This window comes from Bufo bufo, chromosome 10 (assembly GCF_905171765.1).
Source record: "Bufo bufo chromosome 10, aBufBuf1.1, whole genome shotgun sequence".
Taxonomy (NCBI): Eukaryota; Metazoa; Chordata; class Amphibia; order Anura; family Bufonidae; genus Bufo; species Bufo bufo.
In genome coordinates, this window is record NC_053398.1 from 139,081,065 (window position 1) to 139,094,551 (window position 13,487).

Consider the following 13,487-nt stretch of genomic DNA (forward strand, 5'->3'; position numbering starts at 1 on the left):
CTCGGTCATTTTGCCACTGGTTTATGTCGCTGCTGTTTCTGGGTTTATAAACTGTTGTTTTCAGTTTTAAATATAAGCGCAGGCTGAAAGAATGACGAGCCTCTTTGATTTGCAAATTCATTTTTTTTTGTTGGAAATGATTATTTAAAGTTTGGGAAAGCAACACTGCTCTATCTAGTGGCTGAAGTACAAACTGCAGCTTCCACACAACACCAATGAGGTCAGTTTAATTCAGTTACTTCATTATATTACAGGATTATAAAATGTTATAAAATAGAACATTCTACATTTTTGCATACATAATAATGTAGGCAAAGACCTGTGTTGTCCCTAGCAATGACATACATGTCCATGTCCTTTATTATACTCCAGAGCTGCACTCACTATTCTGCTGGTGCAGTCCCTGTGTACATACATTACATTAGCTTACACTGTGTAATATACTCCAGAGTAGAGTTGTTGCGATACCATAAAAAAAGTGTTGCGATACTCGATACCATTCGGAAAAAATAAAACACCAAAAAAGCCACGTGCATTCCGCATTTTAAAAAATGGCGAATCGCACAGTTTTTATTTATTTATTTTTTCTGTTCCGGCATTCACTGTATAGATTTTTTTAAATATTTTAATAGTTTGGATTTTTCAGACGTGGCGATATGTGATATGTTTATTTATTTATAGTTTATATATTTTATATGTAAAATTGGGAAAGGGGGTGATTTATACTTAACAGATTGGTGTTTGTTTTTTTTGTTTTTTTTACTTTTAAATTAATAACTATTTCCCCCCTTATGGGGCTAGAACCTGGGGTCTTTTCATCCCTTGTCTTATTCACCCTAATTGTAGCTCTATTAGGATGACTAGGACCTCACACTGTCCCTGCTGCCCTGTGCATATTACACACAGCAGCAGGGAGGTTACCATGGCAGCCAGGGAGGTTACCATGGCAGCCAGGGCTTCGTCCGGGCTGCCATGGTAACCGATCGGAGCCCCAGGATTACACTGCTGGGGCTCTGATCAGAAGCTGCCACTGTCACCAATGAGAAGGGAAGGGGACTCTGTGGCCACTGCCACCAATGATTTTAATACTGAGCGGGGCGCACTGCGCCACCAATGATAATTACCCCTTAATACGGAAGGCAGGTGCCAGCAGCAGATCAGCTGCAGTTAACCCCTCAGGTGCTGCACCTGAGGGATTAACTGCCGCTGATTGCAGCTCCCTGTCAGAGGCAGGGTGCCGGCTATGTGATTCTGCTACCGGTACCTGCCTCCTGTATTAAAAGTTAAAGACGACCTTTAATGGGTTCGGACTTTAAGTAGCAGGCTACATAGATCAGCGCCCAGGGATCTCCCTCCACTTACTATTATATCTGGGCGCCGCTCCGTTCGCCCGATGTGGCCCAGTTCCAGTCTCCTGTTCCGTATGCTAATTACTACGATTGGAGCAATGGGGAGGAGACATCAGCTTCTCTCCTGGGCGTTTCTTCTCCCTTCTCTCCGTTCTGCGCTGCGATTGGACAGCGCTACAGCCAGGGAGAAGGAATGCCCAGGAGAGAAGCTGATGTCTCTGGGCCACAGCGGACGAACGGAGCAGCGCCCAGGAATAATAGTAAGTGCAGGGAGATCCCTGGGCGCCGCTATATGTAGCCTGCTACTTAACAAAGTCCGGACCCATGAAAAGTCCTCCTATCAGTGGTGGCGCAGTGCGCCTGCCCCTCCTCCGCCCCTCTCTCTTTATTGGCAGCGCAGCACAAATAAATCTAATTATTAAAGTTAAGCAAAAAGCATAGATGCTCGGCGGCACCAAATCAGAGACCATATGTCCTACCACAATCCGGGGGGTTCCAGTGCACATCCATGAATCCGGGAGGGAAAGCAAAAAACATCCATCTCTGGGCTAGATGATGATGTGGTATTGAAGGACAGGGTGGGCAAAGATATTGCCCTACGGGGGGGTGCTATTCTGGCCCTGATAGCCTAACCACAGACCACCCGCCCTGATAAGAGCGACCTCGTCCGGAACCTTACCCTATATAAAAATGGCCCTAGTAAGCCCCCAGCCCTTAGGCCCCTGACTTCCAGGTGATCACTATATAGATCTATGTGTTTTTGACTCATTAGAAAAGTATATTATAAGTATATCGCACCCCTCTGTGTATCGCACCTATCGATAGCACACCTATACCAGTCCTTAAAATGACTTTTGTGGCCCTATTAGCTAGCGTTTGGTGTCCCTAACAGTCTGTCCCTGCTCCACACAGCAACCTCTCCCTACACTGGCAAAAGACTGAATGTAAAATGGCGGCCAGATCGGGTTTATTTATAAGGTAGGGGGTATGTCCATGTGCTGAAACATCTCAATTGGCTGTCCTGTACCACCTAATGGATGTGTCATGGGTCAAAGTTCTTCACAATGTAAAAGAATATGGCGGGCGCGAATATCGCCATATGTTCGCATGTTCGGCACGAAACGACTGCCGGGCGAACCGCAATGCCACCTCTAGTGAACAGTATGTTTAGGCCATGAATGGGTGCTGAGATAGAGTAAGGGTGCCTCTTCTAACCCCACCAATTAAAGGGGTTTTACAAGGTTCTAATATTGATGACCCACCCTCCGGATACACCCGCCAATCGACTGTTTGAAGAAGTCACAGCTGTCCAGCCTCCTAGTAGCTTACAAAGCACAGCGCTGTCCATTGGATACTGGATGTGATTGGTATTGCAGCTAAGCCCTCTTCACTTGAATGGGACCGAACTGTGCCTGGGCCACATGACCGATGAAAGTGACATCACTGGCTTAGGGCTCATTCAGACGGCTGTATAGGACATGTTTTATTTGTTTTTCGGAGCTGTAGAATGGAAGAAAATGGCCCCATAGAAGTTAATAGGCCTGCATCTAATCTGCAAAAAAACAGATCCGCATTTTTGCAGACAGAATACGGCCATCTGAATGAGCCCTTAGGATAAGGCTGCGGGGCTCACCACATTGCTGCAGCCTTTTTAAACAGCTGATCAGAGAGGTTGTAGGAAGTCAAACCCCAGCCAATCTGATATTGATGACCTGTCCTAAAGATGTGTGTTGGGATGTACTGGAGTCCCAATCCGGCCAGTGAACCTTCCAAAATCACTCTGTGTAGTCTGACACTAAGCCTACCCCTAGGTATTCACCAAAGCCTGCTGCAAGGCAGGATGGACTTGGCTGCTGGGGACCCAGGATACATCTGTGCAGCTGATAACTTATACTGGTATGGGCACACTAGTAGCCGGCCTTACAGAATGGACAGGGAGCTGCAAAGAGCTCAGTCAATGAAGAGCACGAGTGGTTAATCAAAAATGTCAGAATAAAGTTTTGCAGTATAGAACCTAGCATAGTAAGGGCTCATTCACACGGCCGTATGAACGGATCCGCACCCATTCCGCAATTTTGCGGAAGGTCTGCGGATCTATTCATTTCTATGGGCCCTCAAAAGATGCGGACAGCACACGTTATTCCTTGCCGTCCGCAATCGATTGCGGACAAGAATAGGCATTTTCTATTATGGTTGCAGCCCGCAAATTGCGGAAAGCACATGGCCGGTATCCGTGTTTTGAGGATCCGCAAAGCACTACGGCCGTCTTAATGGGCCCTAACTGCAATCACAGGCATGGTATAGGAGACAGCTGTCTTAAATCCACTCCCCAAGAGCACATGCACACAAACGTTTTTTGTTTCCGATCCCTTTTGCGGATCAGATGTGGACCAATTCATTTCAATGGGTTTGCAAAAAATGTGGACAGCACACCATTTACTGTTCGCTCTGTAGGCCCGGCAAAAAAGATAGAACAAGCCCTATTATTGTCCATTTTGTGGACAAGGATAGGCATTGTTACAACAGATGCAATACGGATATCACACGGACATCATCCGCAAAATACATAGTCGTAAGCATGTGCCCAAACTCTGGGACTGGACACAGAGTCAGAAACCTGATTTGCTCGGTTTCCAGTCAGGCTGACATGTCCTGCGGCCGGGGCTGGTCTGGTAAGCATAGAAACCCTCCCAGTACAGCAATATGCACAGTGAAGCGACCTGAACTCCTGCTCATTGGTCATCAATATTAGAATCTCGGAAATCACTTTAATAATACAGTATCTGCACAACGGGTGTCAGTAGGCAGCCGCTGTACATGAATATTTCCTCCGCTAGTCATGTATGGCGGTGCGTATTCACCCAATCAGACAATGGATAAATAATATTGGGATCCAAGATGTATTAAATGCGAGTCTGCTAAATCTTCATTATAGTCTGGATTAAAGGGGGTTTACAGGAAAAAGAAAACAATGACGGTCTGACCTAAGGATAGTTCATCAACGTGGGATCGTTGGGTCTGAACCCCAACGATCTTCAATGAGAAAATGCCACCACAACCCATGCAATGTTTATTCACATTGTGGGAATGCCTCATACTCTACTCCAGCTCCTGCGTTTCGGGGTGAGTCTGGCCCCACCAAGGATAGGCCATCAGCGTTTTTCCCTGAAACCCCTGACGGAGTAGACCAGATACATAGATCACAATGCAGCATGGCCGCCTTTGTTCCGGTGCTGCAGGATATATTTGCTTCTGGTCTGTTTATGCAGTCTTCCCATATTCTGTCATTCCGGGCAGCTGCTTAGTTCTGTATGAGAAGAAGCTATTTGTTTGCCCCGTATCGTGAATACACAAATAACAGCACAGTGCGCTCTGACACGGCGCTTAGATTTGTCAGACAAGATGAGCGATGTTCTTTTCTGTGTGTCTTGTAAGCGATTGTGCTGCCGAATCCTGAATAATTCTCTATTCTGTTCACAGGACTGTACATCCAACAATCAATATGGGACTTCAATAGAAGCCGCTGCCAAACAGCTCCTGAACATAAACCAAGACGTGCCGTCGTATCCTCCTTATCTGTACCCGGCTAGTTTACACAGCGCAAGTCGCAGGCAGAAAAAGATGATCTTTCTGAGGCGAGACAATAAGATGTATACGGAGAAGAAGCTTTTGAAGAAGAGGAAGCATTTCCTATTGAAAGAGACTCCCATTCTAATGCCCTTGAACGGTTCTGCCGTGGACCTCATGCCGTTGGATTACGAGGACAGCAGCGGCAAGTGGAGAAAGCTGTATGAGGTTCAAAGGCAACGTAAGAAGCTTATGCACAACATCTGCTTGAAGTACAAGAGCGGTAGCAGGCGGATTATCACCCCTTATCACGTCTCTCGAATCTTCGTGGAAGACAAGCACAAGTTACTCTACTGTGAGGTTCCCAAGGCCGGTTGCTCCAACTGGAAACGGGTATTAATGGTTCTCAATGGCTTGGCTTCCTCCACCAAGGATATCCAGCATAATACCGTTCACTACGGCAACTACTTGAAGAGGTTGGACAGCTTCGACCGGAAGGGAATCTTCAACCGTCTTAACACCTACAAGAAGATGATCTTCGTCCGAGAACCGTTCGAGAGATTGGTTTCCGCTTTCCGGGACAAGTTTGAGCACGCAAATAACTACTATCATCCGGTGTTTGGGAAAGCTATCATTTCTAAATACAGACGAAATGCCACAAAGGAAGCATTGAGGACAGGCTCTGGGGTACAATTTAAAGAGTTCATCCAGTACCTGTTGGATGTTCATAGACCGGTAGGCATGGACATTCATTGGGACCATATTAGCAAACTTTGCAGTCCATGTTTGATAGACTATGACTTCATTGGGAAGTTTGAGAGCATGGAGGAAGATGCTAATTTTCTTCTGCACCTCATAGGGGCTCCCCAAAACTTGACTTTTCCCAGATTTAAAGACAGACATTCCAATGAGGAAAGGACCACTAGTAAAATCACACAGCAATATTTTGCACAGTTGTCCCCGTTGGAAAGGCAGCGTACCTATGATTTTTATTACATGGATTATCAAATGTTCAATTACTCTAAACCATTTGAAGATTTGTATTGATCACTTGTCAAATGGGGAATGTGTTTTCTAGAAAACGTCCACTGGGGGCAGCATTGTGCTACAGCGTGTGAACTGATGAAGTATTTGGATTCAGAGATGACCCTTTTAGATTTTTGTTAACATGTGAACTTTACACAGATATTTTGCTATCACTTTACAGTCAGTTTACACTACAACAATTGATCATGGAGGGGGTGCAAACCTCACAGATTAATTACTTAAAGTGACATCACACCTGCAAATTCCCTCAACCAATTCTTTCTACTCTGAGATTGAAAGAAAATATTTAAGATTCTCTATTGTATAGATCTTATTTTTGCTGATTACAAAAAATAAAATTGTTTTTAAAAATACAATAAAAGGGCTAGATTTTTCTATGGAATTGTATGATAATTTTTCATGATCCATTTTATTGGGGTTTACTGACTATGTACATGTGAAGGGTTTGATGCTGGGAAAGAATGTACAGGTGAAACTCGAAAAATTAGAATATCGTGCAAAAGTTAATTTATTTCAGTAATGCAACTTAAAAGGTGAAACTAACATATGAGACTCATTACATGCAAAGCGAGATATCTCAAGCCTTTATTTGTTATAATTTGGATGATTATGGCTTACAGTTTATGAAAACCCCAAATGCACAGTCTCAGAAATTTTGAATATTACATGAAATCAATAAAAAAAGGATGTTAAATACAAAAAATGTAGGACCTCTGAAAAGTCTAATCATGCATATGTACTCAGTACTTGGTTTGGGCCCCTCAGTGCGGCGTGGCCTGGATGCTATCAGCCTATGGCACTGCTGAGGTGTTACGGAAGACCAGGATGCTTACAGCCTTCAGCTCTTCTGCATTGTTCGGGCTCATGTTTCTCTTGGCAATGCCCCATAGATTCTCTATAGGGTTCAGGTCAGGCAAGTTTGCTGGCCAATCAAGCACAGTAATCCCATGGTCATTGAACCAGGTTTTGGCAGTGTGGGCAGGTGCCAAGTCCTGCTGGAAAATGAAGTCACCATCTCCATAAAGCTCGTCTGCGGAAGGAAGCATGAAGTGCTCCAAAATCTCCTGGTAGATGGCTGCGTTGACTCTGGACTTAATGAAGCACAGTGGACCATCATCAGCAGACAACATGGCTCCCCAAATCAACACAGACTGTGGAAACTTCACACTGGACTTCAAGCATCTTGCATTGTGTGCCTCTCCATTCTTCCTCCAGACTCTGGGTCCTTGGTTTCCAAATGAGATGCAAAAGTTGCTCTTATCAGAAAAGAGGACTTTGGACCTTTTCTTTAGCCCAGGTAAGACACTTCTGACGTTGTTTGTTCAGGAGAGGCTTGACGAGAGGAATACGACATCTGAAGCCCATGTCCAGGGTCCGTCTGTGTGTGGTGGCTCTTGATGCACTAACTCCAGCCTCAGTTCACTCCTTGTGAAAGTCCCTAACACTTTTGAATGGCCTTTTCCTGACAGTCCTCTCCAGGCTGCGGTCATCCCTGCTGCTTGTGCACCTTTGTCTTCCACACTTGTCCCTTCCACATAACTTTCTATTAATGTGCTTTGATACAGCACTTTGGGAACATCCAACTTCTTTTGCAATTACTTTTTGAGGCGTTCCCTCCTTATGGATGGTGTCAATGATGGTTTTCTTCACAACTGTCCGGTCAGCAGTCTTTCCCATGATTTGTTATTCCTACTGAACCAGACTGAGAGACAATTTAAAGGCTCAGGTCCCCTTTGCTTAGGGGGTATGGATTAATTAGCTGACTAGAGTGTGACACTGAGCCGAGAATAGTCAACCTTTTCACAATATTCTAATTTTCTGAGATTGTGAATTTGGGGTTTTCATAAGCTGTAAGCCATAATCATCCAAATTATAACAAATAAAGGCTTGAAATATCTCACTTTGGATGTAATGAGTCCATCTCATATATTAGTTTCACCTTTTAAAAAGTTGCATTAATGAAATAAATGAACTTTTGCACGATATTCAAATTTTTTGAGTTTCACCTGTAGTTCAGCTTTTTATTTTAATCATTTCACTTGTGCATCTAAGACCACTTTGTAAAAAGAAGATTTTAAGATCAAGACTATATATTTTTTTTTAAATACAGCTCTTGTGCAGACATATGTGTCTCCATGGTTACAGACTACAACAATCTCTATGAGTGTAGTCTGATCTTTCAGTCTTGTGTTACTCCTGAGCAGAAGGCAGATTCAAGGCCCTTTTACACAAGCCGTTTCACAGGCAACTATTGGGAATGAACCAAATGTTCCCAATAATTGCCTGATTGTCAAACCAAGTCTTTACCCACTGTATGGCGGTAAACAATGAACCTGCAAAATATGTTCCAATAAAAATGTATTGTTTGCTGGCAGCACATCCGGGGGACAGTATTATGTGCCATAAAAGATGAGATTAGCTGTGAAATGAGCCATCGCTAATTGGTTAGGTAATTTGTAGCACCTTTAGACAGGGCAATTGTCATGATTAAGGCCCCTTTCACACGAGCGAGTTTTCCGCCGGGTGAAATGCATGACGTGAACACATAGCACCCGCACTGAATCCTGACCCATTCATTTCAATGGGTCTGTGTACATGAGGTTTTTTTTCACGCATCACATCTGCATTGCGTGAAAAATGTAGCATGTTCTATATTTTGGGTTTTTCACGCAGCCCTGGCCACATAGAAGTAAATGGGGCTTCAGTGAATAACGCATTGCATCCGGAAACAAGTGTAGATGCAGTGCGTTTTTCACTGATGGTTGCTAGGAGATGTTGTTTGTAACCCTTCAGTTTTTTATCACGCACGTGAACGCAATCGCAGACAAAACTGACTGAACTTGCTTGCAATATGGTGCGAGTTTCACTGGAGCCAATCCGTCACGCTCGTGTGAAAGAGGCTTTAGGCCTCTTTCAGACGGGCCTTGCGGGAAAAGGTGCGGGAACATGCGCAATTTTTCCACGCGAGTGCAAAACATTGTAATGCGTTTTGCACGCGCGTGAGAAAAATCGTGCATGTTTGGTACCCAAACCCTAACTTCTTCACAGAAGTTCGGGCTTGGGATCGGTGTTCTGTAAATAGTATTATTTTCCCTTCTAACATGGTTATATGGGAAAATAATAGCATTCTGAATACAGAATGCATAGTACAATAGGGCTAGAGGGGTTAAAATAAATAAATAAAAGAATTTAACTCACCTTAATCCACTTGATCGCGCAGCCGGCATCGCTTCTGTCTTCTTTCTTTGCTGTGTGCAGGAACAGGACCTGTGGTGACGTCACTCCGGTCATCACATGGTCCATCACCATGGTAAAAGATCATGTGATGACCGGAGTGACGTCACCACAGGTCCTGTTCCTGCAATCAGCAAAGAAAGAAAACAGAAGAGATGCCGGCTGCGTGATCAAGTGGATTAAGGTGAGTTAAATTATTTATTTATTTTAACCCCTCCAGCGCTATTTTACTATGCATTCTGTATTCAGAATGCTATTATTTTCCCTTATAACCATGTTATAAGGGAAAATAATAATGATCGGGTCTCCATCCCGATCGTCTCCTAGCAACCGTGCGTGAAAATCGCACCGCATCCGCACTTGCTTGCGGATGCTTGCGATTTTCACGCAACCCCATTCATTTCAAAATAGAGCATGCTGCGATTTTCACGCAACGCACAAGTGATGCGTGAAAATCACCGCTCATGTGAACAGCCCCATAGAAATTAATGGGTCGGGATTCAGTGCGGGTGCAATGCATTCAACTCGCGCATCGCATCCGCGCGGAATACTCGCCTGTGTGAAAGAGGCCTAAGCGTTAGCATGAATGCTCAATCCTGGTAATTTCCACGGTCCTCAGCAATGGTTTTGTCTACATGTGGAACTATAAGTGATCAGAGTATGTTCACACATGCCAAATGTGGGATGCTGCAATTTAGGTGCCACAGAATTGCGGGTGAAAAATGCAGTGTTTGAGATGAGATTTAGTTTAGGTTCACACAGAGTTTTTGAGGCAGATTTTCCTTCAGATTTTTGAGCCAAAGCCAGAAGTGGATTCAAGAGGAATCAGAAATATAGAGAGGACTTGCACGTCTCCCTGCATCTGGCTGAAAAATTTGCCAAAACCTCTTCAAAAAAAAACTCCTTGTAATCCTACTCTTAAGGCTCACACAATTGTATTTTCTTTCTGTGTCCGTTCCGTTGTTTTTTTTTTTTTTGCGGACCGTATGCGGAACCATTCATTTCAATGGGTCCGCAAAAAAAAGGAAGTTACTCCGTATGCATTCTTTTTCCGTATGTCTGTTCCGCAAAAAATAGAACATGTCCTATTATTGTCCGCATCACGGACAAGGATAGTACTGCTCTATTAGGGGCCAGCGGTTCCGTTCAGCAAAATATTGAATGCACACTGACTTCATCCGTAATTTTTGCGGACCGCAAAATATATATGGTCGTGTGCATGAGCCCTTAAGCAAATCTTACCTATAAAATTTCACACAGAATCCACAGTAAACCTGCAGGAAAATACATCATGACTGACTGACTGGGTCTGATTTCTTTTTGTGCTGAGTTTGCTGTGGATTTTTCTGCAGCAATTCCCGTGTGAATACGCTCTAAGGGTAGCCATACACATTCAGTAGCTGTTGGCCAAATATAAATTTGGCTGACAGCTCTCTCTCCCGAGTCCCCCATACATACCCACACTCTGGCTGAATGTGTGTATATTCAATGAGGAGAGGAGAAAGGCGCTGTCGGACAATACTGGCAGCAGCTGATCTCCAGCGAGAACGAAAGGATCGGGCAAAAATATTTTTTTCGCCTGATCCTTCTCTGCGGGGAGAGTCGGGAGGTCACCATATACAGTATACTGCTACCCAAACCCACCATTCTCGGCAGGTTTGTCTGAAAATACACTAATATGTATAGAGGGCGTTACCTCCTTTGCAACCACCACCGCATTTGAACGGCCGAAGTCACGTCTTTAAACATTGCGCCCTCTTGCGCATGCGTTTTTTTTTTTCCAGTTTCACCCAATTTGGAAGTGTTTTCCTGCTTCTCACTACATTGTATGCAACCGTAAATGGTGCCATTAGAAAGTACAACTTGTCCTGCAAAAAATAAGCCCTCATTAGGCTATGTGAACAGAAAAATAAAAAAGTTATGACTCTGGGAAGGTGGGGAGTGAAAAAATGACACAAAAACGGAAAATCGCCCGCTCTTCTATGGGTTAAGTGACATTCAGGTGTTACACAGTACCTTTGAGAGGGTAAAAGTTTTATCTACAACCTACAACTTTTTATAGTTCAGAGCTCTGTTTTACTGATACAGAGCTCCAAATCCCCAGCATAGACAGAACTGAGTGAACGACGGACACGCTTGGGAGAGCTTACTGCACACTATATAGTAAAGCAGTATACAGTAACCTCCTGCTATGTATTAAGAAAGTAATCATTGAGGAATTCAGGGTCTATCTAGATTATAAAACAAAAAAAAGTGTTCGAGGGTGAGATTTACCACCAAAGAACCCTTCACCAGTACAGGCACTTTTTGGACACCTATGTCCCCTGGTCTGTTGAAATCATCATCCAGTAGGCTAATAAACATGGTAGCTCGCTAGGTGCCACTCGGCAACACCAAGAGGGCTCATATGGCCACTAGTTAAGCGATGATGGAGCATCTGCATGGTGGTGGATCTTGCAAAAATAATTCCCTTTAATAAAGCTGATGTAGTGATAGCGAGGAAATTAGGCTTATTTGGGCATTTCAACGTGGGTGCTTGGGTGACTGCCTAAATGAAAACACCTTAGCAGATAAAAAAAAAGGGGGTATTCCGTCTGCTGGGACCACACGTACCCCCTGCAGCCCTCCTTAAATGAACGGAGCAGCCAATTGGGCAAGCGTACAGCCGCTCCATTAATTTCTATGGGAATTCCGGAGATAGCCAAGTACATCTGCTGGGCATGCGCACTCAAAGCTGTTTGTCCAACGGCTCTCTCTTTCTGTATACTATGAGGAGTGCAGAGAAAGCAGATGACAGGCCCTTCTGGCGGCGGCTTACCTCCTGAAAAAATACAAAAGCATAGGGCGAGAATATCCCTTTCACCTGATCCCTCTCTCTCCCCAGACATCATGTGATGTCTTCTCCATTCAGATACACTGGACCTGCCATCTGCACTTGTTCTGTTTGCCTTGTCACAGAACCCTCCATCAGCGGCCATCTTATGAACAGGACCTCTGTGTGGACAGCGCAAAAGACTTGGTAAACAAGGGGGCAAACCTTATAAAATATGGAAAATGGTGCAGAATTTTTACAAAGGCTACATTAGTAAGAACCATATTGACGCCTTACAAAAGCATTGCTCAACAGTAGTCGCCAACCCCTTTAATATCCGATCGTGGCACCCCCACAATCAGTTGTTTCCTGCAGCCTCTGGTGCTGGAACTAGCACTGTGAATGGAACAGGAAGCACAGCTCCGTTCAAAGTGTAGTGGCCAGGACGGGTTACTGCAGCTTAGCTTCCCTTCAATGAGAGCTGAGGTGCAGTAACACATGACGGCCACTACACTTTGAACGGAGCTGTGCTTCCTGCTCCATTCACAGTGCTAGTTCCAGAGGCTACAGGAAATAGATGATCGATCAGGGTGCGAGTTGTTGGACCCTCACTGATAACGGTTATTAATAACTTATCCTGAGGATAGGTCATCAATAGCAGGAGCCTGGATAACCCCTTTAATTTAAAGTTGGGTCTACAGGGAGAGGATTATCCTTCAAGGCTCCTTAAAAAAAATTCTGGGCATTTGCCTTCTTGTGGTCGTGCAATCACGTTTCTTAGATGGCAGCAAGAGGCTGCTACCAGCACCCGTCGGCTGTCCTTTCCCCTAGTACAAATACTGACTGCAGGTCGTAGATTCCTGCAAACTGACTAATGGAATGTATTGGAAAGTCAGCAGGTGACATGTTCATTGCAAATAGGACTTTATGAGCATATGATTGACAGACGGCAGGTAATAGATCCGTCTTAATAATCAGCGGTAACAGTCCATGATTGTGTGGAAGGCGCGTGCAGTGCACAGAGGAGATTTGGGGGGGGGGGTCTGTGTTCTCTTTTTCATCCTTAATACAGTGTATTGATTTCTCACCCATTGTGAAATGTGTCTCTCATTCTGCCTGGACTTGTTCAATATCAATCAGGATTATCTCGCTTCTGTTACACACTCCAGTGAGCAGAGGAAATTGTATCACTCCCAATGAACAGGTTTGTTACAAGGGGTCGGCCGATACATAACATTCCAGTCCAATAATAGGAAAGATAGGAATGGGATACAATTTATTTTCTTTCTTCACTTGTTATTTTTTATCCTTATTATATTATTGTGTTAACTCCCCTGTATTGTGTGTTTGTTAATTGCCGTGCATTATTAAAGTTTTTTTTTTATAACCTCCTGGCTCAGAGAGCTTAGGGTATCTAAGTCTGTCACATGTGATAACTAAATTGGACCTACACCACCCATCATGAGATGTTACTAATT

General features: G+C 44.1%; 1 protein-coding gene across 2 annotated transcripts in view; it reads left to right on the forward strand.

Moving 5' to 3' along the window:
- CHST8 (carbohydrate sulfotransferase 8) overlaps positions 1 to 6,318 on the forward strand; it is a 375,065-nt gene extending 368,747 nt beyond the window's left edge. For both annotated transcript variants that reach the window (XM_040409426.1, XM_040409427.1), the window contains one exon: positions 4,830 to 6,318. In XM_040409426.1, the coding sequence (XP_040265360.1) occupies positions 4,830 to 5,963 (1,134 nt within the window). In that variant the 3' untranslated portion in view covers positions 5,964 to 6,318. The remainder of the gene's footprint in view (positions 1 to 4,829) is intronic.
- The last annotated feature ends 7,169 nt before the right edge of the window (positions 6,319 to 13,487 follow it).